Raw genomic sequence first — 26,241 nt, 5'->3', positions numbered from 1 at the left:
ATAAATGTGTAGGTAATTTAATTTGTAAGTATTGGAGGAATGTAGGAATTAAATGTTGGGATTTTTCATGGTGATTTTTTGGTATTACTTAGTGATTGAATTGTGGTAGATATAATATCATATTTAATAAGACAATGTTTTTCATACTAATAAGCATACTTACTGTGTTCAAACCAACGTATTATAGATATAGATCTTGATATAGGTTCCTATTTTTAAAACCTCAAGGTTCATCAGTGAGCTTATTCCGTATTTTATGATCTATTTACTCAGAAATTGACATTGATATGAGATGAATATAGAACAGTTACACGCTTTTCCTATCTTTTTTTATATAATATTCCAATAAGTATGGCAAATTGAATGAACATTTCGCAAATCAAATAAATTCAAGTGGAACTAAGTATGGCCGGATATTAAAGAAAATATTTCTCGTATTATCTTTGATATCTTTCTTTTCCTTAGGAGGTTATAAACTAAGTAAGTATACACTTAATATGTGTATTTCATTACCTTCAGAAATTTCCATATCACGTGGTATCTCTTCTAATCTTTTAAAGCTTGACTAATGTAGACTGTTATGTTTAGATTGCACCGATTCTTGCATTACTCATAACTTATGATACTGATTTGGCAAGGTGGTCACCCATCCGCGGACAGACCGCGCCAAGCGTTGCGTGAGATCTGTGACTTGTCCAATAGCTATGCTATGTGTATTGTGTATGCAAACACTTCTGAACTAAGTATAACATACAACGTGATTTCTGTAAATAGTGGATATTTCTGCCTTTGAGCTACTAGGTATCTATAGGTTCGTAGGTACTTACGTATGTACTTAATTCTTAGAGATTTATTTACTCTTCCTTCAAGCTTATAAGGGTCGCGTACCTAGTCTTAATAGGCACCTACATTCACTGAATATGAAACTAATTTAAGCTTCGAAGTTCACTATCTGGTTCTAGGCTGTTAGATACTCAGGAAATCCCTTGATAGGTTATGTAACTGTATATAGAAAATATAATGTGTCCTTCTCTGGATTTTACATTTATTATTTAAAATAGGAACCAACATATAATTTACAGAAAAGCACTTAACTACATGATCATTATGCATGCAGTTTTTAAAATCTTCTTTATTCAAAAAGGAAGACTGAGTAAATTCAAAAGGATTGCCTTTATAGAAATTAATACTTGGCTCAAAGACACAGTTCAATGAATTGAAGACACAATTTCTAGACGATTGGATAACAGCGTATACGGGATCGCTCATAACAATAAAACGACACAAACAATGTTTTATATTGCCTATTTATTGAAATGGAACCTTTCAAAATAAAGTACACAGTAATTGACTTATGTATAACGTAGTTTGAATTCCTTACAAAAGTTGTGACCGTATTCACGTTAACACATCTGATTCTTTAATTTTGATAGGTATATTTACAATCAGTTCAAATTATATCTACAGTAAAAGCAAATAAAATTTTACAAAAGAACTTTAGTTTAGGCCTTCTAATTGTCATAAATGAGGGTAATCAACCATACAAAATGAAATTAGCAGTGACATTATGCTTGAAGGCGTGTGCATATGCCTTTAAACAAGTCTAAGGCGTCGTCCTAATTGGCAGCGATCGCACGATGGCGCGATGCGTTTTTCATCTCACGATCTCACTATCTCACTTGCGAGGTTCAAATAGGACACTCTGATGAAATCTGAGTGCCTAGTGCGAGTTTTGCAAGTTAATTTTTTCGATGCGAAGATTATCATACCATTTAATCACGTAGCACTTATCTTAGAATTGTGTATTTATTAAAGACTGTCATCAGTACTTGGTCGTATTACACTTGAGCTCACTTTTGCGAGTGTAATCATTATTAACCGGCAAAATGAAAGAAGAAGTAATACCTAAATCATGTGACGTAGCACACGACTCTTTATTTCAATAGACTTATAATTACGTATCGAGTTGCGAATGCTGTCAAAACTCGGAATCAGCACTCTGTATGTTTGAACTCATCGAACGACGAGAACGCATCGTGTCATCGTACAATCGCTGTCAATTAGGACGACGTCTTAGATGAAAAACGCATCGCGCCATCGCGCGATCGCTGCCAATTAGGACGACGCCTGGCACTCAAAAAAGTGGTATTCATACACGCAACATTAAGTGATAAGTAGGTAAGTGGTAAGTTTTGATTCGAGCAATAGTACTTACAAGCTTTATAGAATAAAGGTACTTTCTCTTTATATAATGGTAAAAGGCTCTTTTTAACAGTAAGGATTTTATTTACATTTAGTGCAGTCATTGAAGCGAAAAATACGGTCTAACCTCCGAATTTTTTTACTGTGAACCGATTTGCATGAAATTTTGGTATTAGGTTCATCTTACCCTTAACTTCAAAAGTGAATATGATTTGAACTCCGCCACCCCCCCTGGGGGCGGTTGACACCCCTTCTTTGGGGTGAATATTTGTTTTGCAAAATAATCTCGGATATCGATAGAAGACCTAATTTTAAGCTAAAGTTGTCTTTAAAGTTTTAAAAAAAATCCAATACTTTTCAAGTTATTGGCAATTGAAAATTCCCAATTTTTCACGTTTTTCATCGGTTTTTTGCAAATATCTCCAAAAATATAGGTTTTATCGAAAATTTATAAAGAACAAAATTGTAGCAGGTAAAACAACGAACAATTTGTTTTTTTTTTATAAAAGGTCCTAAGTGCAATATTAAGCTAGATATTAAAGATCAAAGCCGTTTTTTATTTTGTCTGAAATTTAATCGACGTATATAGTTTATGCCATCTATTATTTTAGTAAGTTGATCAATTTACCAGTTTTATTATTTTCCGGTGACATATATACACATTACAATAGTTGTGACTCTTTATTATACTGCCTACTTTCACATTGCTCCAAATATTGACACTCCGAAGTTTTCAGTTACTAAGTAGAAAAAAATATGACAAGTTTTTGGACTTTCATGCTATCACAATTTATAAAAAATCAATTTTCATGCTATCACAATTTATAAAAAACCACTGTAAAAGTAATTAAGAGAGCTACAACATCCATCATTGCAATATATAGTAAAGAACTTTTTTCTAAAACGGTGAAGGGTTAAAGTGCTTAAGAGAGGCTGTGATTGCGCTGCCACGCGCTCTTTAAACAATCATATCTCCGTCAATTTTTGTTCGACAGAAAAAACAAACAACCCAAATTGTTTGTCAGAAAAATACCTATTTTTTTTATCAGTACACCTTTATACGTATCTGTCGTAATTTTTGAGATATTATGAAAAACAAGTGGGTTTTTCTTTAATTTGAAATTTTGTTCTTTTCGTTAATCGTGACTTTTTTGAAAAATATCTGTCCTGAAGCAGCCAAACTGATACTATCTATCAAACTCTTCATAATAAAGTTAATCCTAGGCGGAATACGATTAATTTTAATTTTGGTGGAAATGGCACTTATGAAACCCATTGATTTAAAAGAAAAAATATAAGATGCTCCCCTTATTTGCAATACAGCTCACTTATTTTACGTGCAAAAGACTTTTAATAGTACTCATCTTAAAGCTTATTTCAAGCACTACAAAACCCATTTGTATTCGAATGCATAAAATGCATCTACTCGCCGCTACATGGCATTGACCACAACGATTAAATTTCAGACAAAATAAAAAACGGCTTTGATCTTTAATATCTAGTTTAATATTGCACTTAGGACCTTTTATAAGAAAACAAATTGTTCGTTGTTTTATCTGCTACAATTTTGTTCTTTATAAATTTTCGATAAAACCTATATTTTTGGAGATATTTGCAAAAAACCGATGAAAAACGTGAAAAAATTGCGAATTTTCAATTGCCAATAACTTGAAAAGTATTGGATTTTTTTTAAAACTTTAAAGACAACTTTAGTTTAAAATTAGGTCTTTTATCGATATCCGAGGTTATTTTGCAAAAAAAATATTCACCCCAAAGAAGGGGTGTCAACCACCCCCAGGGGGGGGTGGCGGAGTTCAAATCATATTCACTTTTGAAGTTAAGGGTAAGATGAACCTAATTCCAAAATTTCATGCAAATCGGTTCACAGTAAAAAAAATCGTAGCAATAATGCTTCAATGACTGCACTAATTGTGTTACATTCCAAGACATAAATAAAGATTTCTTGCGCGAAATAAAAGTTTATTATTTCTTTCAGACATTAAGTAAGTACACAATAAATTACTTAAACACTAATAACTAAACTAATAAGCTCTTATAATTACAAAAACGTCTTTCATTGTTGAACACAATTTCGTGTTTACTATGGTATCTATTTTTTTTTATAGTTTGAAACAGTTCATCACAGTTTACACTGTCTGCCAAATTAATGTGGCCACGATAATTACACTAGAGATGTGCGTCTGTAGTTTAAGTCCTGATGACCACACATTTGATTGGTCCGAACTGTCCTGGGGTCACGAACTTGGTGAGAAATCTGTAAAACGAAGATTTGTAAAAAAAAGAACTTCAGGGATGTAAGAGAAAATTGGAAATCACCATAGCGAACATATTTAGTAGAAACTAGTTTTTTTTTTAAGGTTTTTTTTTATAGGAAATCATCAAATAACCGCTCCCGCTGGGGGATAAAACGGCTTTGTTTTATGTACCTATTTATAAATACATATCATATTAAGTGCATAAGTATTTCTTTTCTCAAAAGTTTTGGGCGTTTGACAACGGTCCAAATAAAATACAAAATGTTAAAAGTACCCTAAAGATACCGTAAGTTATACTTAGGCGGCTGCGAAAAAGGACAAAGTTACGGGAACAATTTACCGTGGGCAGGTTGTCTAAGTTTCCGTGGTAGTAAATCAATTTGGCCTTTATTAAGGAGGAGAATCGAAATCGATAACGTTCATTTTACAACAAAAAGAAGAAAAAAAAGTTAAGCTGACTAAAGATAAGTAACACTGGAATTTAAAACAAAATAAGTGTCGATTCTAGTTCTTCTTTTAAAAATACGAAGTTGGGCGATTCGTTCTTGAGGATTAGTAGCTCAAATTAATGTCAATGTTGGTATCATGATTATCTCATTTTATTTGCTAGATGTTAATACCAGCGTGATAAATTAGCTTTTTTTTAACAGTTAGCATAAAATATATTTATTACCCTTGTCATAGCAACCAAATATGATTTAATTTTGAAAATCCAGCATTCCACGTCAAATTGAACGAATTCCCTAAATAAAAGCGATTTGTTTGTGATGTAAATTCTCAATTTGTTTGTGTAAAATATTTACGCGTGATCATTATTTTCAAATAGACCTACATGGACATTGGAGCCATGAAAATTGGGTCACTAAATAAACAACAATACCTCCAATATTAATATTCATAGCTTTTTCATTTATTCCCTAAAAATAACGTTATATGTAGATATGCTGTAATACCTAAATATGTTGTATATATAGGTATTATTAATTTTACCTAACTACAATATTAGATACAATAGAAATACCTCAAATATAAAACCTATTCACTTGATCTCGGATTAACCCCCTGAAAACTGGCACCGAATCTTTCTTATAAGTACCTACTTATATGATACTTTAATCAAGCCAATCTCGTATGTCTCACAGTATACACCTACCAATTTAAGGAGAAACATAACTTTCCGAAACAGCAGCAATACTAATAACCGACTTGATTAGTTTGATTATGTTGTGAATTCAATATTGACGTGAACCAGTAGAATTCAAAGCGTGTGAGCTCGAAACTTAGGTAAACGTACTGCATAACCTTATACTAATAATGCAATGTACAATTTGTGTATGTTATGTTATATTGCGAGTAAGTTAGTAGGTATTTGAATGTTATCTAGGTTATACAATTCTTAGGTATATGTGCTGCATCGTAATTAAGTAATGCTCGCCTTAATTTTCTGATTTCCACTCTTTATACCACAAAAAATAATCTTTATTACAAATAGGATTTTACCCAATTTTCGTGCACTGGAGTGTAAAGTATAAAACGCAAATGGGGTCTCATCTTAATTGATTGCGAATTAAGTGAACCAGTGGGTAGTTATTAGTACCTGCATAATCCATACAAATATTACAATAAATGCGAAAGTAAGTTTGTACCTATGCTTCCACGCTAAAACAGCTGAACCAATTGTGATGGAATTTAGGTACCTACAAGAAAGATGGTAGCCTGAAAACACAGCTATAGGCTAGTTTATACAAGTCTCGCTAAGTATCAAGTAAGTATACCTAAAGCTGGGTGTCGTTCCCAGAGAAGTGGTAAGGGATTTACACGAGACGTCGCGGGCGAAAAGTTATTTAGCTATGAATGTGGAATATTACCTAAGCTCTGCATCTGATGTTGACTCAGCACCACCACGATGCGGTCTTCGTCCGGGAACTGAAGGTCGGGATCATGCTCCTTCACTTCTAATTCTGCATCTGTTGGGGAATCAAACGGTGATTAAAGCAAGTACATTGTCATTATTTCATAATAGTATTTGAAGTCACAGTGTCTGCTGATTAAAATGTAACTTGAAGATATTGAAATAGGAGCGTTTAGGATATTGGCCCTGAATTGACGAATTACTATTAACTATTGAGTTATATTGGTATTTTATCTTAGAAAAAGTAAATAGACTCTTAAGCAACAATGTAAAAAGCAAAAATGTATTATTAAAATTAAATGCTGTTATAACAAAAAAAGTTTAACAGACGTTTGACACTTGTTTAAGAAAATATATTCCATTTTTTGTGAAAACATCTATCAAACATCTGAGCAGACGTAACATACATTCTTGAAATACAAAAGTGCGCTATTTAAAAATATTTTTACAACAATATAACACCTGTTAGCAAACATATAAAAAATACAAAAAATATACAGACTAAACCAAAAAACACTACAGTTTTTATTCCATCACAAGTTTACCCAACGAGTGCAGAACAGATTACTGGATTCATTTAAATGTGGTTTACGAATATAGCATACATAACAATTTCGGGGAAAACCTGCAAAACTGAAACTCGAAACTGAAAAAAAGAATCGAATCTATCAGCACAAAGAGAGTGCGGCTTTATTTGTAGTTTTATAACATGGAGTGGTAGCACAATAAATACATATTCGAACTGCGAAAAACTGTTACAAAATATTCTGAAACTAACCTTAAAATAAACAGGTTTTACAGTTAACTTAAAACCAAAACACCTGAACTTGAACACAGTGTAAAAAGGTAGCCAAGGTTGAGAGGTTTGAAGAAAATTACAATATAAAATCATCATCTGTCTACTCATCACAACTATGTTGGGGTCGGCGTCTTACAGGATGCAAATGAGTACCAGTGTTTTAAATGGAGCGACAGACACTCTAATTATTTTGTTTGGGCCTGGTTTGAATTAGGTCTTCGGTCAAAAAGGTCAAAAAGTTGGTCCGAACGAACAAGGACATACAATTCAGCAACTTCTAGATAAAATAGAAGTATAAATTGATATTGATACAAATAGCATGTGTAGTTCAATAACCATTTTCCAAATAGACTTGAATTAGAAAAATCCAAACATTAATGAAATATTTGTTTCACTTGCCTATGCAAATATAAACACGTGAGGCAATCAATATATTTGTATATAGTTTCAATTCGTCAGTTTCTAACTACACATCATCAATGATAAAATATTTGAATAAAATCGAAAAACTAACGAAACACATCGAAGGATGTTTCACTTTATAAATTCTGTTGAAATACGTTTTTCAAATAGTAATGAAACCAATTAAAACTTTCTGTCGTAAGTACCTGTATATATTTAACGGTCTAATCCCGCTGCCAATAAACCTACATTTAACCCTAGGCTAAAATCGACTTACCTTTTCAATTTACAAAAAATAAAACCAAAAAATGGATCGTCAAAACGTGAATGCCCCTTAGGGATACCTTATTATACTTAACATGCTTAACCTAAATATTAAGAAGGTATATAAATGAAATTAGAGTAACTGGCAAGTAGGACTAAAAACTTTAATTGCTCTATAACTTTTTCCAGACTTTTTCATGTGGTACGGACCTACCAAAAGCGTATAAGTAAGTACTTGATTTTTTCTAAAACTGAAGTTTACAAAGCCTTTAGTAGGTCAATAGAGGCTCACACACCGTTGAATATTTGGTCTATGGGATTGAATTTCTATATCTAAATCAGTCTGAATTCGGGATCTACGTTTGGTTGATTAGCCCGTATAAAGGAGTCTCCAGTATGTTAGATTTTTCTATGGACACCAAATTTGAAAACGGAATAAACAGACGTAAATTCTAAATTATATTTAGAGGTATACGTCCACGATTTTACTGCTAAAAAGTGTCTCACAAAAAGAAATACAAGGAGATTGAATAATCATATAAAGTGAACATTTACAACATATTTATACTCGTATTTACTCACAAGTCTGAAGTGGTGTGGTAGTAACATCTTCGAGAGCCGTCGTAAGCTCCGTCGAAATAGGCGTAGTGGTCGCTAGCGCTGTAACATAAATATTTTATGCACCTTTCACTATATGGGAAAGTGTAGATATTTCAATATTTGCGAATATTTTAGTCATCTTTCTTTGTATCGTTTTTGCTAAGTAAAAAAATATCTAATTGGAAGTGCAATTTCTCGTAGATGCTGTAAAAATAAAATTATACTTTTCTATCATCAGCGTAACGTACCTAACCCACAGGCCTCCTCTCAAATGTAGAAGGATTGAGCGTTAATCATAATTATTGGGGGACAACGGAGACTTATTTTAATGTTTACATTTTTTGAGTGTAAAGTTTGTAGTTGAGTGGAAATGTTTTGTATAAATAACCCCTTTAATTTCAAATTAACTTTCCATAACTCTGTGACAGCTTATTACAATAGTTCTTACCTAGCCAAAAGATTTATCCTTACCCTGGACGGGCAATAAAAAGGAATTGTTTCAGGCAAGAATCTCCAAGAACAGATATGGAACACGAAAGGCTCTTTCCTTACATAGGTATGTACGTAGGTACTACATATAGTTATATCCTTTGTGAACACAAAACTAACGCGGCTATATCGTCTCACTATGTGGCATCTACTCATTTTCTTGGATCAACTGATGGAAAATATGTATTTAGGCTGCTCAAAACGGGTATTAGAGCAATATAGCCGTACGTATGCGGAGACGACATTTTCCGTTATGAAGTCGTAACATTAGTTTTTTTCTGTGTTCTTTTTTTTTGGGAAAAGGTATCCTGTTTAAGTGTTCTAGTTTAACCTAAAGAGATTGCTATAAGGAAATAACCTTAGCAGTGCAAAATTATGCTGAATCTATTTCATAGTAATTGTAGATTAAATACTTTCTAGGTACCTATAAGAAATGTTTTTAACAGATATATAAATGTGTGTCCTTAAATTAATGAAAATACAAACAATGATTACCTACTCACATAAAAATTCTTAAATCTCAAGGTACCTACCATAAACAATTTTTTACCAACAAAAACAATTTTCTAAAATTCACTTAAATTGTGGAATAGACGAGAAATATATCCGTGTACTTACTGTAAACCGTAATATCATCCCTCGCCGATCCCATAGAGTTTTCCACATAGCAGTAGTAGGAGCCGATATCGTCTCTAGACATGTTCCTCACTCGAAGTACCGCAGTGTGCTTGTAGCCTTGCGATTTCAAACTCATCTGGTATTTTGATCCTGGATAGAAAGGAAAAATTGTGACAAATAGTCGGCGTTGGGCATTGATGAGCTTATGTTCCCACATACGAATAACGTTTGATTTAACCATAACAGATTTATTTTTCGTAAAGATGCGTTAAAACCAAATTAGCGAATGCTTAATCTATCCTCACCTACTTATCAAATTATTTAAAAACACGCATTATGCTTATTTATTTCATAATAATTTGATAGAGAAAATGCTGAAACGAATACTCCTTCTATAGAAAAGTTTTTTCTATTAAGTAGTTCTTTATTCATTTGGCTGCAACACGCAATACTGTGGAGATTATAAAACTAATCCTCTTAAAAACAGCCGCAAAAAGATCAAAGAGAAGTAACTAAAGTATTATTTTAATCAAGAAAATATCTTACCGTTATAAAGTTTATTAAGATCAATGTGTGTCCAATACACAGTGGGCGGTGGATTCGCTTCAATCCTGCACTTTAGCTGCATCGTTTCTCCGACGTAAACGCCCAACATTTTCTGAGTAAATCTAGCTGTCGGCTTGCCTGATAAAAATATATATTTTATAGTGACATAGTTTCTAATAAATATATGTAAAGGTTACATGTCAAATGCTGAGCCTAATTCTTATATCAAAGTAATACATATTAACCCTTTGTCTTAAAATAATCTTAGTAAAGATTTATCTAGAATTCGACTCTAAAATTAACAGAAATCTTAAGTTTCAATTAAACATAGAAAATTACGTAGAAAAGCCAATGAAAACCAACGATGACAAGAAGCAGAAGTAATCTAATATCTCCAAACTAATTAAATTATATTGATCTTTGTACATTGCTCCGAAGTAACGAAGTTGATCGCTAAAATGTAATTACACGCATTCTTAAACGTATCAAGTCTTTAAAGCCGAACGTTCTTCTAAAAGCAGATAATCATTGAACTTATGTAGGTATTTTAACTCGCTCCAGAGGTTCATTTATCAAAGCCAAACTCTTGAAGTCGGTGTAGTTATTTCAATTAAATTTAATATTAACGAACTTCGTGGATGTGAAAGTTCTATTAGGATAACAAATTGTATGCCGTTAGCAATTTGAAAATGCATCAGTACCTATCATTAAAAGGACCTGATAGACCGATCTAAGATACTAACAGACACATCACCTCTACATATATCATTCGCAACTAGATTCCTCTGAATGGAACATCCTCATCCCGTATTCGCGTACGTGAGAGATTGCTCCCGCTTTCGATAGTAACTTACACAGGACATGGAGTAGAATCCTCTTGCTAACTGAAGGCGGGACCCCGTTCGTAGCAATGCAGAGGAGGGCCCCATTCATGTCCCGAGTCACAGTTGTCATGTTCAACCAGGCTCCGCTCCATTTGGTGACTGCAAAGTGATTTTGAGTCACAAAGTGCAATGTGCAACGATGTGGATGACGTCGATATGTTCGTGTGATAGAAGATATTTGAAATTGTGTGTAGTGTTATTTGAGTTGCTTTAGTTTGAAGGTGAATGTCTTCACGTTCCTTCAATTTATTTATTTTTTATCTAATTCATGTAATTTTACTATCGTGAAAAAGAAGAATTTTCAACTTTATGAAATCAAATTACCGCGCTCTACTCTAACGGATTTTTGTTACGCGTAACAAAAACGAGCGACACATTCCGAAAAGAAAAAAAATTAAGCGCGGTTTCGTCCGTTTGAGCCGAGCGTTGCTACTTGGATAAACCAATCGGAAAATCCGCGAAAAAGCACTGTGATTGTGATATCTCAGATTATTTCAATATTTGACATTGTTATATGAAGAACATATTAATATAAACTATGAAATTCATTTATTTACCTACCAGTTTCTCTGCCGACATTAAAAGGGGCAGAGTCCTCTCGTCTCCAGATGATGGTCGGCTGAGGAGTCCCTGATGCCGCGCAGTGAAGAGTCACGTTATCTCCCTCCCAGACTATCACTTCGCCGCTGCTGTCCGAATCCACGATATCAGGCGGGACTGCACAGCACATCATTCAAGGTATATTTCAGTATTTTAAAAAGTCTTTCGAAAGGCTACCCTACCCCTAATGAACAAAGGCTTCATTTTATCCCGACACGGGAAGTAGGTCCCCCAGGATGATGGTGAAACCATGGGTAAATAGACAGTGTTAAATAGGCAATATAAACAATATAGACATCAATATAGATATAGGCAATATAGACATCTACCAAAGCTTATGTGCTGGAGGCTGAGGCCTGACTTTTTTTAAACCTATTCTACTTATATAACATTTATTTGATTATTGAAATCAAACCGAAGAACATCTGCCCTTCATGCTTACTTAATAAGGATTAAAGAATGTCATAACATAGGAAAAAATTCGCCGCACTACAAAACGCGTCCTGTGGCGAAGTGCTGACTGACGTAAATGCAACGAGAAAAGAGAAGAAAATATGTAGGTACTTGACTGTAAGGCGTAAAATAATGGATTTCCAACTAAACCTTACGCCGTGTCGAGTTTAATTAGTGTATTTAAGTGAATCCGTTTAAATGATACCATTGTTTCGATGTCAAGATTTACTTACTAGTATTTAATCACCGTGTGATATTGAATTACTGAAGCCACTTTATATTGAGGACGTAGTTCTGTGTTACAGACTAGCTGCTCCCCGTGGCTTCACCTGCGAGGCCTTCAAATTATAAGAACTACTTCACGTACAAGGATAAGGATAAGTGCCTCCTCCTTCAGCTATTCACTATGGCAGTAGGTAGGCCATTATGTATGTATGGAAAAATCCCGTCAAAATTAGTCCAGCTAGATCAGAAATTAGACAGAACAAACAAACACCCAGACAAAAATTATGAAAAGTGGATTATCCCGTAACCATGGCTTATAAATCCGTCCATCTATCAATCATCATCTGTTAATTAGCCACGACGCCTTTCAAACCGCCATTTTGTTTACAATACGAAACAAAAGCACGTTGAATGGCCGTTCCTAAAGACTAAAAAGCAATAATAATATCTGGTGCATTGTCAATTCTTTTGTTTGGGAAAGAATGGCAGATTAAGCGCTAACTCCGTGTGCAGTAATTAATGAAACTCAAGATAATAAACGTCAGGTGCCAAGCGACTATAACTCACGGTTATTATTCTTTTGGAAAGAACCAACCGGCTGGATAAATTGGTGTATACAAAAAAGGTAATATCGAATTGGAGATATTTGCTGTTGAGAGCTCGAATTGCCTATTTATTGAAATGTTTAGCGAACCTTTTATATTAAACGTACAAGTGAACTGGAAATATTTATGCTTAGTTAAGGTTCTCGTACATTTAAATTTCTTACTGCGGGTTTCACTCGCGTCCCGTGGCAATTTCTTTACGCATGCGGATAAAAAGTAAGCCTAGCCAATAAATTAGTTAGTTTTGGGAGCTATCTTTTTATTTGACGCTGCAGTAATAAGTAGATAAATACTAAATAATTAATATTGAATACAAGAATACATACCTGAAACATGTAGATGATGTGTTTGCGTGATCATAGGCTCCGTATTAATCTGGCACATGTATCGGCCGCCATCAGTAGGTCTGACATCTCGGATCAGCAGAGACCAGGACTGGTCTCTCCGGGAGACGCCGACGCGATGGTTCTTCGTGATCACGTGATGACCTATCGTGAGGATCGTTTGCGTGTCCACGCGAAGCCATGCCACCTGGTGAAGTTGAGAATTTGATTAGGTCGGGGTAGGTAAATGTTTAGATTAGGTCGAAAAGAAAGGTACTTTACAGCACTTTCGTTCCCTGTTGTGAAAGATCTATTGGCCTTCGTTTACTTAGTTGATATCGAAAAACATTTCTATTATGCATATTTTCAAGATCTTTTAAAGATGATAACTGAAAATGTGGGATATGAAAAGTGATGAATCCATATAGGAACATTATTTTAGTTTACTCTCTACACTCACCAAGTAAAACAGAACAAAGTATGTACCAAAACGCTCCTTTTTGCAAAAGTAAAAAAAAACAACCGAATGATATAACCATGAACATAGCTAACTTAACCGAGACTCTCTCTAATCTTCTTAAATACGTCTGTTTGTCTGTATTATCGTGGTCTTGCAGTAAACAAGTCTATCTGTAGCCACAGGTGTCTCAAACGGCGACTTAGGGTTATTTATGAAGGTTTGTGCAACCATATTCACCTGTGGTTCATGGCAAGACTTACTGCTAGCTCCTACTACCATTTGCTTGCTTAGAAGTAGGACTGTGTTCTACTCATAGATATAGAAAAGTAGATAGATCGGCAAACGAGTGATTTTAGTGAAGCCAAATTAGAAAAACTTAAACCTGTTGAGTGACTTCTTCATGAGGGAGAAAATATGTGCTGCTTTCCTCAACCATAAAATCAGTGTTTTTTTTTTATTTTGGTCATGGAACATTAAAAACATGTTTCAAAATCGCGGATTATGCTGTAAACTTTTTGAATTATGCTTGATACATACAGGTATTCTAAGCCCCTCCCGTGTTCGTTTCTGTCAAGTGGCAGTGCGATGCCATATCTAGGGTTATACGGAATAATACAAAATGGCAGTCAGTATTAATTGTTGTACATAAATTCATTCAATCATCACTCATACCAAAATGTTAATTTATGTAATATTTTTTAACAATATACTTCAAAATAATAAAATTGATTCGATCAGAGAATTCTTTTGTTCTTTCAAAATTATCGTATACCGCATTTTCATGATAAATTCCTGTAAATTATGATAAAATACCGTGAAAACTATCACAGAATCTGAAAGCTAAAAGCATATTTTTGAAACAAGAACAATGTGTATATGTGATATTTGCCTTTTTAAATAATACCGCTACATTTCAAAACTTACTCTTTATTTTTTAAACTGTAAAACATTGTTCAAATACAAATCAAATAAAAATAAATGACAGCTTATTTCTACCCCTACTTAAGTAAAGATACCATACAAGAAAAAAAGTATTAAGTAGGTAAGTAAGATTTGTTCATCATCCTCATCCTCCGAGCCTCCGAGCCCATCAACTATGTTGGGGTCGGCTTCCAGTCTAACCGGATATAAATAAGACATGTTTTAGGTACTCAATTAAGCTTACTGCAAGTTGAAAGCGACAAAGTAATATGAGTAACTACTGTACCGATATAACAGTACGATTTAACTAGCTACTTGTAACTTCAAAGACGTAAGGTACATACAATGTATAGCTTGAACTGCTTCAGAACGTCTTATTAAATAGAGTTCTTAATTAAAAAGATCTTTATTAAAAACTAGACCACTCGGGTCCAATAACGATAAGCACATGAAGTCTTACTTATATTAAATGCAGGTGGTATTTTTCAATATTTCATAATTTTTCTATTACGTAGTAGAGTAATATCTCTAACTCTGTTTGGTAATATTGGTAATATGATTTTACGGATGTACTAATCAATCAGGGGCTAATATTATTAATATACCACACCCAGCGAAAGATGTAGATTCACATCGGTTGGGAAAATTCCTTTGCTAATAGACAGTTTACGGCGCAGTAATAGTACTCATCGAAACCTAAAAAAAGACAAATCTTAATCAACTCTTATTACCTAACACTACAATTACTTATCCCATATACACAAAAAATTCTTTAAAATCCACTTAATCCACTTACACGACACGTGAACGATTAGCCTTTAACTTACCAAAGGGCAGTTTCTAAGCTAAGGATCTGAATCAAGTGTTCACAACAAAGGCACTTGTTCTGCGAAAATTACTTACTTCCTTCAGGTCGAAAACCACCATGTTTCATGGCTGTAAAGCTTTACGTAATTCGCAAAGTCTGGGACTAAAGCTATGAGACCATTGCGCCGTGAAAATGTGATATAAGTGTTCACTGTTCAACCATTATTTTCATTTTTCAGTTTTTCGCTATTGTTGACTTTTTGTGCTTAAAATTTTGAGACAATGATAATGTATTTGTAACAACAAATATTATCCATGACATGTTCCAGTGGGTAGGTCGTGGTACTTATTAAGAAACGTACACCTACTTTATAAAATAAGTATTACACCAGGCAGCTTTTGCAGGCTGAAAAACTTTAATTAAGTTGCCATACCAATAACATTTTTATTCACATCGCATTGACAAAAAGATAAAATTAATTAGGCCTCATAACTTTACCTTTATTTCTGAAAATACTCAAAGAAACATTCCTTATACAAAGACAATAACAATATTTCATCAACCAGAAACCAAAGCCGCGTAATAAATTGAGCAATGACATATTTCAGCCTGTAACTGTACCTTCATAATAATTGCTCTTAGGGACGACAAACATTTGAGGTCATGGAGAACAGAATGACTAGCGGAGGCGCCATAGTAGCGCGCCAAAGTGCGGGTGAGCGAGGTACGACGAATCTTACTGTCTTCGCCCTTATATGCCTTCTTTGGACCCGACCATTTTTTGTAATACCAAAAAATCGTTGACACATGTCTCAAAGAACCCGAACGCCTCGTTAGTTCACTCGTAACTGATCGTTTTGGTCATGACCCTCGTACGAATTTGACCTAGTAGAGGTCGCCTGATCTACCTGCATCATGGCATCTCCGCCATCATTCCTTGCTCCTTGTTCGGGCTACATTTCTGCAAATATTTACGCAAACGTACTGGAACCTTTTCTATGAGGAGGCGTTACTACTGAATGGTAACGCATTACCGGTGGAAATGACTAATGGTAACTATTAGCCTAACTAATGACGGAGCGTAACCGAACGGTCTCGGAGGTGTAATACGGGAAACGAACATCAAAGGCATGTGATGTGTTCTTATCTATTTTATAGGGAGGGCTTTTGTTAAGACCCTTGTGTAATCTGGAGAAATGTGATAGACATATGACAGTAGTTTTAGTGGGATGTGGGGTGTAGGGATTGGTGATTTTTCAAGTGAACATCTTGTCTTGGTGGTTTATTTATAGGTGCCACTTCGACGGTTCTGAGATATGATAGCCGTGTGGTTGACGAAATTCAGTTCTATTTAGTGAGGCCTGAGACAAACTACGATAATCAGTTAATGTAAAAGTCAAGTACATGATAAATGATTTTAATAAAGTATGTTGAAGTTTTTAAATGGATAATTTTTTTGAAGTTATTTTTTCTACGATCTATTCAAGTATTACAACAAAGAAAGCAAAATGGAGTTGATCTGAAAGTCTGCCTTAGAAGCACTTAATCCGGTTAGTGTAATCTCCAATTATAAAACTTTACTTCTGATAATACTCGTTGCATTCGCTCGCTCATAGGAAAGTACACTATTGGATTTAAGTTTAAAGCTAACATTTTCAGGACATCGGTAGAATGCAATAATTTCCAGTATTAAATCTGTTATCGTGAGAAATATCTGCTACAGTGAACATTGAATATTTCGAACTATTCTTGGCTACCGGACTGTCATGTTAAAATGTGACGGTCCCGGCGTGGACTCCAAGCCTTAATGACGTCATAATTTCATAACCCCGAATTTTGGATCGGAAATAATTATTATCGAATTCATGCTGCTTGATTTTACGAAATTATTTTAGGTTATAGTATATTATTTTATATATTTTTAACGAGGATATGTCTGTATTGTTTACGTCATCATCAGTTTTTAGATTGGTAGTCATAGGCTTTAGTTAAAAGGACAATTATTACTCCACTTTGTTGAAAAACTTTTTCTTATGTAGGTTACCTATATATCCAAGTGAAATATGCATTTCAGATTTAAAAAAAAACAATGAGGTAAACAGTTATTATTAAAATAATTAATTTAAATGAACTTCCGAAAAATCAGACAATGTGTTTTTCCCATACATGTAGGTACAATCGTGGGCAGTGAAAATGCTCAATTTTCAGAAAAGCGAATACTTAATTATTGTCAAAAAGTTCGACCCATTGAATAAAACGAACAATTATTCATTTGAGAGGAAATCTTTTATATAAAACCGAAAAATTATTGCTTAAAATAATGATTTATAATAAGCCACTGTCATTGTTGTATTGAGGATATCGATTTTAGTTGGCTAGTTTTAAAATAATAAAGTCATAAAAAGATTGTATATCTTTAGTTACCTAAGTGTCTACTCATATTGAGTATAGATATGGTACAAAACAAGCTATGCCAATTATCTAGGTACCTATTGTAGTTACGTCGAAGATGTCTTACCTTATAACTCTCCAAGTTTTCCACCTTGCAAGTGAGTGATGCATCTCTTCCCAAAACCACAGTGACGTTGGACTCTCTTCCGATGAATATAGGCTCATCTGTCAAAAATAAACCTTATATAAATACCAGTATAACTCACTATTGCATGTACACGGTCCAGGTCAAATAATTAAAACATACACGCGAGAATACACAAAAACATAAATTGCCAATTTAATAATTAATGAATTTCAACACAAATAAATTGTTTTAGTCGGATTAATGTATATTGTTTACTGGGAATAAATCGAGTTATTTAACTAAACTATTTGTTCTCGCCAATGTTATCGGCGTAATTTGTATTTGTTAATTACATTTATTTACCAGTTTCGGTTTTAGCGGGTGAAAAATTGACTTGCTGAACTAGTTCTGTAGGTAATTGCCCGAGTATTATTAATTTACCTTTGTGAACTACGAAGATAAATTAATAATACCATTCAACATTTGTAGTGTAACTAAAACTGAATAGGCTTGTACCTATAATGTAGACATTCCACCGTTGTGTAGTAGTACGTATGTATAGCAGTACTCGGTAACTAGTTTAATTAAAAATGATATTTTAGTCATGTGTACTTTCAGTACTCATTTAAAGACCGCCTGAAAGCAACGATTAATATTAATACGAACACAGTCCAGTCACCATGACTACGTTTCTACGATACCTACCTACACATTTCAACTGCAGGCAACGCCTAAGCTAGTGAATTTCAGGCACATTACGCACAAAGGCAGCGTAGGCTATTTCTGATTGAGTGTAGGTAGGAGTGTCCGTCTAATCTTCCACTTGGCTTGTGCCGCACTAGTTAACTAGCTGGCTAGCCCGATAGCTGGCCAGTGCAGTTGAGTGGCATTTGAACATTTCAAGTACGACACATAGCAAGTTTCGAGGGAACGTTTGTAACATCGTCTTTGCTGACGGCTTAATTGTTTGCGGTGATTGAATTCATGGGCGGCCATTGTTATGTGAATCATAACTAGGTAATTTAGGTCAAAGGATTGCTTCGGGCATTGAAGCTAGAGAAACAGTGCCTACCTATTTTTGAAGACATTTGTCAAAAATAAGATTTGGAGCAGTGTTATTGAACAGATTTCATATTAGTATTTAACAATAATAATTGGCACTTGTACGAACAATTATAAAACTTTTCACGACCTATTTTCTCAGCAGAAAAGCTCAATAGTTTTCAATTAAATCAAACACCGCAACAAATTACCTTTCAGCGGCGAGGTGAAACTGATTCCGAACTCCCACCTGGATTGCTTAGTTCACGAAAAGTTTTCAAGCGAACAAAACCACGGGTGCAACCGGTACACTAAATTATCAAAGTTCAAGTGCTAACAAAGAAGCAAAGCAAGCTACATTTTATCTCCACTACAAATAAAAGAATAGGTACTCAAGTACCTTCTCCCCTTTTCGCCGTTCCAATAGCATCTTCGATTGCATTTCACGCTCAAATTGTAATACATAATTTCCTTAATGCTGTAAGCTTCTTACTTTTGCAATGTCACTTAATTACGTAAGAATATAAGAGGCTTCAACTAAGTGAGTTCTTATAGAAAAGGTTCTAATTGAACGGGTCAATTTTAATCGATTTTTTGAAGAACGTGAAATATAAAACAAAGTATGAACATTTTTAAATTTAAAATTGGAAAATAAAATATATTTGAGTTACGATTGCTAATAAAATAAGTCTTTTTACATTAAATATTTGTATCAAGGTACTTTTAAAGAAATATTCTAAGGTCAAATCCTTTAAGAAAAATGATTAATGAATAAAAAGTGCTAAGTATACATTGAAATGGAAATCTATTTTTAATACAATTTCATGAGCAAATTAAACTTGAAATAAATTGCTGTGTAAGTACTTGGGATGAAAAATTCAACAATTTAATAATATTTTTCTACATCTAGGTACAATTCTCTTACTGAAGTGTCGCTCCAATGTTCAAATGTCTTAAAAAGGAATGAATAATGTTTTCTTTACATTTCTTGAGAAACGCGAAAGTTTTCTTCTTTGTATAAAAAGCTAATTAAATGATGGTTCGAATACTTTCAGCTCTTTATGTTATTTATTTTATTAATGAAGGAAGGTAGGTAGGAAAACATCTTGAGGGAACCTGGACCATATAGGTAGTCTGAAATCACCAATCCGCATTGAGCAAGCGTGGTGATTAATGCTCAATCCTTCTCCGTGTGAGAGGAGGCCTGTGCCCAGCAGTGGGACGATAATATATGGGTAGGTACTACCTGTCTTTGGTACCTTCTCCGTAATTCAATTTCGCGTTACATCACATATCAAGAGCAATACCTACCTACATAACTATGCGTCTATGTGATGTTACATAATTATAAAATCAAGTCATAACTTTGTATATAATAAAAAAATCATCATCCTACAAATGGTATCTACGAGTGATCATCTAGTTTCAAAATGTTTCATGTGTTTTACTAGTATGAAAATAATAGTAGGAATGCAATATTCAATGCCAATTCAATATGCTGTTACAGAATAAAAAAATATACAGTCCAATGGTATTAATAAATATGTTACTAAAACAGAGTCATTTAGATATAGTACATTAGTTTAGACTGTAAAAATATGAAGGATTTAAAGTTCTATCAACACCATATTTTTTATATAAGAAGGAACTTACATGAAGTAGCTAAGTTTCCTTTTTGTGAAACCATATAAACATGCTACAAGCCCATTGAAATGGCTCGAAAGTGGATTTTTATTTTGTCAGCTTCAAATCAAAGTACTTATTTGGCTGTGTGCCCATACATGCTTACCAAATATTGGTTGCTTAGAAAATAAGTGATTATATAGAATGAAATACAAAATATTATTGAATATCTTTAGCAATCGTTACAGGCAGTCAGAAGCCAGTAAGTCTAAAACCAGTCTTCTATAGGGTTATTGGGTTGCCCGAATAACTGGGTTGAGGAGGTTAATCGGCAGTCACTACTTGTTAAACACTAGTACTGGTTAAACTGGAAGCCGACCCCATCATAGTTGGGAAAAGGATAGGCAGATGATGATACTTTAAAATACGAAATGTTATATATATTTAATTATAATTGTATAAAAATTAACTTTCAACAAGGGTAAAAGGTTGAAAGACCAAGTGATTTTCAATCATAACTTTAATTTTGAAATTCTACATTAGTAAGAAGTTTAAATTGCTGTATTATGAAGCCTCTATTGTCTGTTAGTATAATGATTGTAGGCGTTGATTAGCTCTCAATCCTTTTCAAAGTGAATCGAGAGCTTTATTCAAGTGTTATTTTAATTTCTTTGACCTGTCTACTAATCGATTGAAGCTTAGATATTTTTAAATTGATATTATGATAGAACCATAGATATTATTAAAGAACAATATTTCAAATAATTGATACCAGTGATGAAAATAAACCATATGCATGGCACGCTTTGGGCAAATGAAAATGAAGTGATTAACAAAACTATTTTTGAATGTTGTCGTGTTTAGAAGGAAATGAAAAACCTAGGTATAACTAGAAACCAAACGTTGTACCCAATTGAGTAGGTAGGTACACTATCGTCTTTTTTTAAAACAATGTTATCCAAAATCTATCTCTGTTAATATTCTTATCGTTATCATATTCTTTCAATTAATGCTAGGTTAAGGATGACTTCTCTCACAAGCAAAGCACCCTAATTGTTCTATTTATACCTATTTATGTAGGTTCGTTTACGACATAAAATTCCTTTCTCTTCGGCCGTCGAGTAGTTACTATCAGTTTCAAAGTATTATACTTTAAATTGTTTCCTTCCGAACTCCTTGCTACATAGCTGCGTGGTTTCGACTTACAAACTATCATAAACTAGAGAACCAAGTAACGGACAACTACAGTCATTAGAGTTATTTCAACAAGTATCCGATAGGCCATTATTAGTTACCATTATTTATAAATGTAGTTTGTAGCTTGGTAGATACCGATAGATAAGTAGGTGCTATGTTTAAATTTATAATTCCAAGGGATGTTTCTTTCATAGAGATTTTGAAAAGGAGAATTTTCATAGAGATATTTGGTCAAAACCAAGACCTTTTTGTAATCGTCATAGGCAAAGCATATGTCAAAAAATAAAATCCTTAAAATGTATGTTCAAATGTGCATATTGTCATCATGCAATAAAATTATCAAATCAAAACGCTTGCATTTTTCAATTCAATTTATTCTTCAGTGTTAAGTGTTCATATCTTTGCCTCTCAAAGAAATATTTAACTTTTCAATTATGTCTCGTCGTAATCAAGGAAAAGCTTAAGCTTTTAACAAGATCTATTTGTAACACGTGTGGTTTCATTCACTAAGAAATTTTCCTCTAATTCTATTTAAAGGCACACAATATTTACTACAAACGGAATAAGGAATGTTTTTTTCTTTTATTTGTTTCCTTTATTTGTATTTCTATTTTATCAAGGGTATGAAAGGCTGTTTGAAACTGATTTAGATATCCTCCTAAATTCCAAAATTCGGCTTCGCCCGCGTAGTGTGTTGATAAAAAGTAGCCTATGTGTTAATCCAGGGTGTCACCTATCTACATACCAAATTTCAATCAAATCGGTCCAGCCTTTTTTGCGTGAATAACAAACATACATCCATACATTCTCACAAACTTTCACATTTATTAGGAAAAGTAAGAAGTAGGATTACATGTTGACATAAAATTGTTTTCTATTCTATTTTTTTTACAAAATCGAAGTGGTTTCCTTAGTTCAAATATTTTGAATGAAAACTATTTCTGATGTTCAAAATTGGAACACGTGGCCTTAAAAAAATATCGCCCAAAATATTCGTAAAACTAAAACGATTTTGTTAACGATACTTTTTCGCAGAACCTCGTGCAAGCTCTCAACGTGCCACGTGTATCGATTGTATAACGAATAGAAAACCCGATCTCGAAGTTATACCGTCCGTTTACCTTCAATTTTTAGATTAAGCAAAAATATTTTGGTAACGCATCCATACACCGCGTTACATTCCATTACATTGTTAAATATGAAGTACAAAAATAAAAAACATGAAAAGTATAGAAAATAAGTAGCCACCGATATCGGGCACATGGTCCAATTGGTCCAGGGTACCGGTGATTAGGACCCAAGAGACAGAAACCTCACAATACTCGCCGTATAAAGAAGTACCTGAATGCCTTCTGAATCAGTCCCTTGATCATCATAATTATTTACCTATATTTCTTATCGTATTTTATCAAGGCCTCTTTTAATAGTACGTATGAACATAGATCACATATCAATAAATGAAATAATACAACCATATGTAACAGAACCCATGGTTGCATTAACTTTTATTCGTATCATTTTTTCCTGTAACCTCACAATGTTATTAAAAAAAGGATCGCAAGAAAATGGCTGGCATTGTTTTTCCAATAAATATGAATCCTATTGCTGCCTGTTAGCATAACATTGAGTAAATAGTTACAATTATTTATATTGTTTTTGTGCAAGACTGTTGTTTTCTCGTATGAAGATGGAATGCCCAGTAATAATGTTTTGTAGGTAAACACACATTAGATAACTGCCGTTTCGTAAATGCTTACCCAATTACCGTGATTATACTACTATGAGGGATTTGCCATGGCTCATAGCTCGATATCATGTAATGGACTAGAGAGTTCTGAACCTTTGGAAGGACAACGCTGAAGCCAAAATACGTTGGAGAACATCCTGGGTTTGCTACGGGAACTTGGATTGGACTATGATTTTTAAACGGACCAGTAAGCAGACAAACAACTTGAGCTTTATAATTTTAGCACCGACATAGTTCAAAACTACATATCATTCCGCGTAGTTAACAGCCTACCTGTTTGGAACGGTAAATAAATAAATACCTACTTACTTCAAAAAATGTTCTTTAGTTTAATTAATCGATATTACGTTTGTCGGAATTTCTCATCAACCTGACAGTCTGGTGTTTGGCAGTGAGGAAAATGTTCAAAGCGACCGCATCATTGGTACTTGCTCAACTACAGAAAAAGGTATTTACGACCTTTTCGACCATCCTGGATATATGAAATAGAAGAGCCATTGATCAAATGCCTGCCTTTGAGGTGTTGTGGAATTTTCTTTTCTTTGAGGTAAAATGCCACTTCTGAGAAAATATTGTAGGTATCTGTGTAAAGCAAGACATCTTGATACTTAAAATGTACACATAAATATATAATGTTGAATAAACAAACCCACATGAATTGCTGTGATTTTATAGAAATGATCGAAATAGAATTTCATTTCGCAGAAAACTATTACCTAAGTAGTTCATCGAAAGACGAAGAATAAGTATTTCATTTAAAAAAGAAATATAACCACAGATGTTCTTTTAATGGAAAAAGGTTGAGTCGAGCTCAAGAGGTAGGTAGGTTATATACCTACCTATAGTTCGGCCATTCAGAGAATGCGTTCCTGACACGTCGCGATTGAACTGACGACGTAACTACATTAATTGATTATTGATATAATAATGTTGTTTTAATGCTCCTCAATTGTTAAAACGGTAAACAACCAGCAAAAATATTTTTATCGTAACTGCAACGCCATTGCAAAGTTACGTCGTCAGTTCAATCGCGACGTGTCAGGAACGCATTCTCTGAATGGCCGAACTATAATTCAAAATATTTTTTCATAAAATTACATTTTAAAAATTAGGTCTAAATGTAGGTATATTTTATTCTCCGTATGTCCCAATCAACTGAAACCATCTCAACGAAATCATATTTTCTGGTTAAATATTTATGTCTGAATAATTGTGTCTTCATATTTCCTGGAATAAGTAAACCCGAGAAAGACAAGTATATCCCCACAAATAGCTTTTTTCATTTTAATATGGATTACTAATATTTCAAGAATCGTAATTATGGCAGTTTCCATGCTCACCTTAGTTAATAGCAGTACTTAGAAAACGAAAGATTACAGATAATTGACTTAATACCATTATTGCATTATTCCATTATTATATTCCATATATATTCCATTATTGCAATTGCATTAATCTTTGCGTCGATACGCAAAATCATTGTATTTTCCTATTTACGAATCCTCAAAGCCAGAGAATTCTTCATCCAACATTGAAGCAACAAAACATTTAATAGCTCAAAAGTGAGACATTTAAATTGAAAATGTAATAGGAATTTAAACGTCCGCTTTGTATGCAAAATATAAAATTCATAAAGGAACGTTTAGTGTAGCAGTTAAGATAGCAATTTCTCTAAGTGCTACGACCGCTACGGGCTACGGAGCTACGGGCTACGTAGCTACGTTCTCACGTGTGACATTTCAATTATTTTGTCACTTGCAAAATAGATTGCGCTCAGAATGGTGACGGAATTTGACGTTGATATTAAGTTATGTGATTTGCTTGTCCAAGTTTATGCATGAAAGCATTCCGTGTCAAAGGTAACTGTTATTTTATTCGATAAGACAGATAATGGGTTCATGGGGAAAGAGTTAAGTACCCATGACTGAGGGTTTCTATTAAAAGTAAAGTTTTGTGGTTTTTTCAATCTGCCTCCTCTGGAGTCCATAAAGTAGGTATTTAAGCATCCTGGAATATATGGTCACCAACCCAAGATATGAAAGTCTAGAAAGATTACAAGTCAAACGTGAAAGCAGAAAAAGAAAGAGTGAAGTAGTTAAGTCTACTCTAGAGAGTAGGTGGACTGTTTCGACTTTAACTTTGCTCTTGAAAAATAATGGTAACTTAGTGTCATATATTCATATTATCTCTGCCATAGGACGTCTATTGTTGAGCAGAGGCCGAGGTATATGATTCGCCTAAGGTGTCTGCCGCGTTCCTACCTAAAAGAAACTTATTGGACCAAGAACATAATATTATGGTGCATCCTATGTTTTACGTGCATAGGTATGCGTGATTTTTGCGATTGTATTTTGTTCTCAATAGGTATGTGTGCCTGTCGATACGGTGAATGCTGGATGCTAAACCCCGCACTCCAAGAAATTTAATGGTTACTTAAATCAATCCTTAGTGCAGGATTTCTTTGGCCATCCGTCACTAAGGAGTGACTTAAGTAATAATCTCTCTCCCATAACGGGCCAGCTGGAACAGATTTCTAATGAAATAAGCTGTGCCTTTGTACTATCTGTTCTATTTTTCTTCTTGTCTGTATTCTGTGTGTGTACATAAACTGTTAAATAAAGAAATCATTAAATGTCTCTGAGTGCGGGGGTTAGACTAATTTGTGGCAAAAGTATTAATAACTTCCCTGTCCCATGAGTCATATGTGATACACACCGATTGTTTAACT

The 26,241-nt window shown here is 33.9% G+C and overlaps 1 protein-coding gene across 1 annotated transcript; it reads right to left on the bottom strand.

Annotated features, from left to right (window-relative positions):
- Positions 1–4,173: 4,173 nt before the first annotated feature.
- On the bottom strand, positions 4,174–25,251 carry LOC124632040 (lachesin-like). Its single transcript, XM_047166694.1, has 13 exons — positions 25,243–25,251; positions 24,251–24,296; positions 23,715–23,754; positions 18,847–18,856; positions 17,906–17,998; positions 13,202–13,406; positions 11,554–11,709; positions 10,963–11,091; positions 10,109–10,246; positions 9,563–9,712; positions 8,438–8,515; positions 6,347–6,445; positions 4,174–4,477 (listed from the first exon to the last, which is right to left on the bottom strand). Exons 1-13 carry the CDS (start codon positions 25,249–25,251, stop codon positions 4,458–4,460), a joined length of 1,173 nt encoding a protein of 390 aa, XP_047022650.1. The 3' UTR covers positions 4,174–4,457.
- Positions 25,252–26,241: the final 990 nt, after the last annotated feature.

This window comes from Helicoverpa zea, chromosome 7, assembly GCF_022581195.2.
Source record: "Helicoverpa zea isolate HzStark_Cry1AcR chromosome 7, ilHelZeax1.1, whole genome shotgun sequence".
NCBI lineage: Eukaryota > Metazoa > Arthropoda > Insecta > Lepidoptera > Noctuidae > Helicoverpa > Helicoverpa zea.
This window is presented reverse-complemented; position numbering and strand designations above follow the sequence as displayed.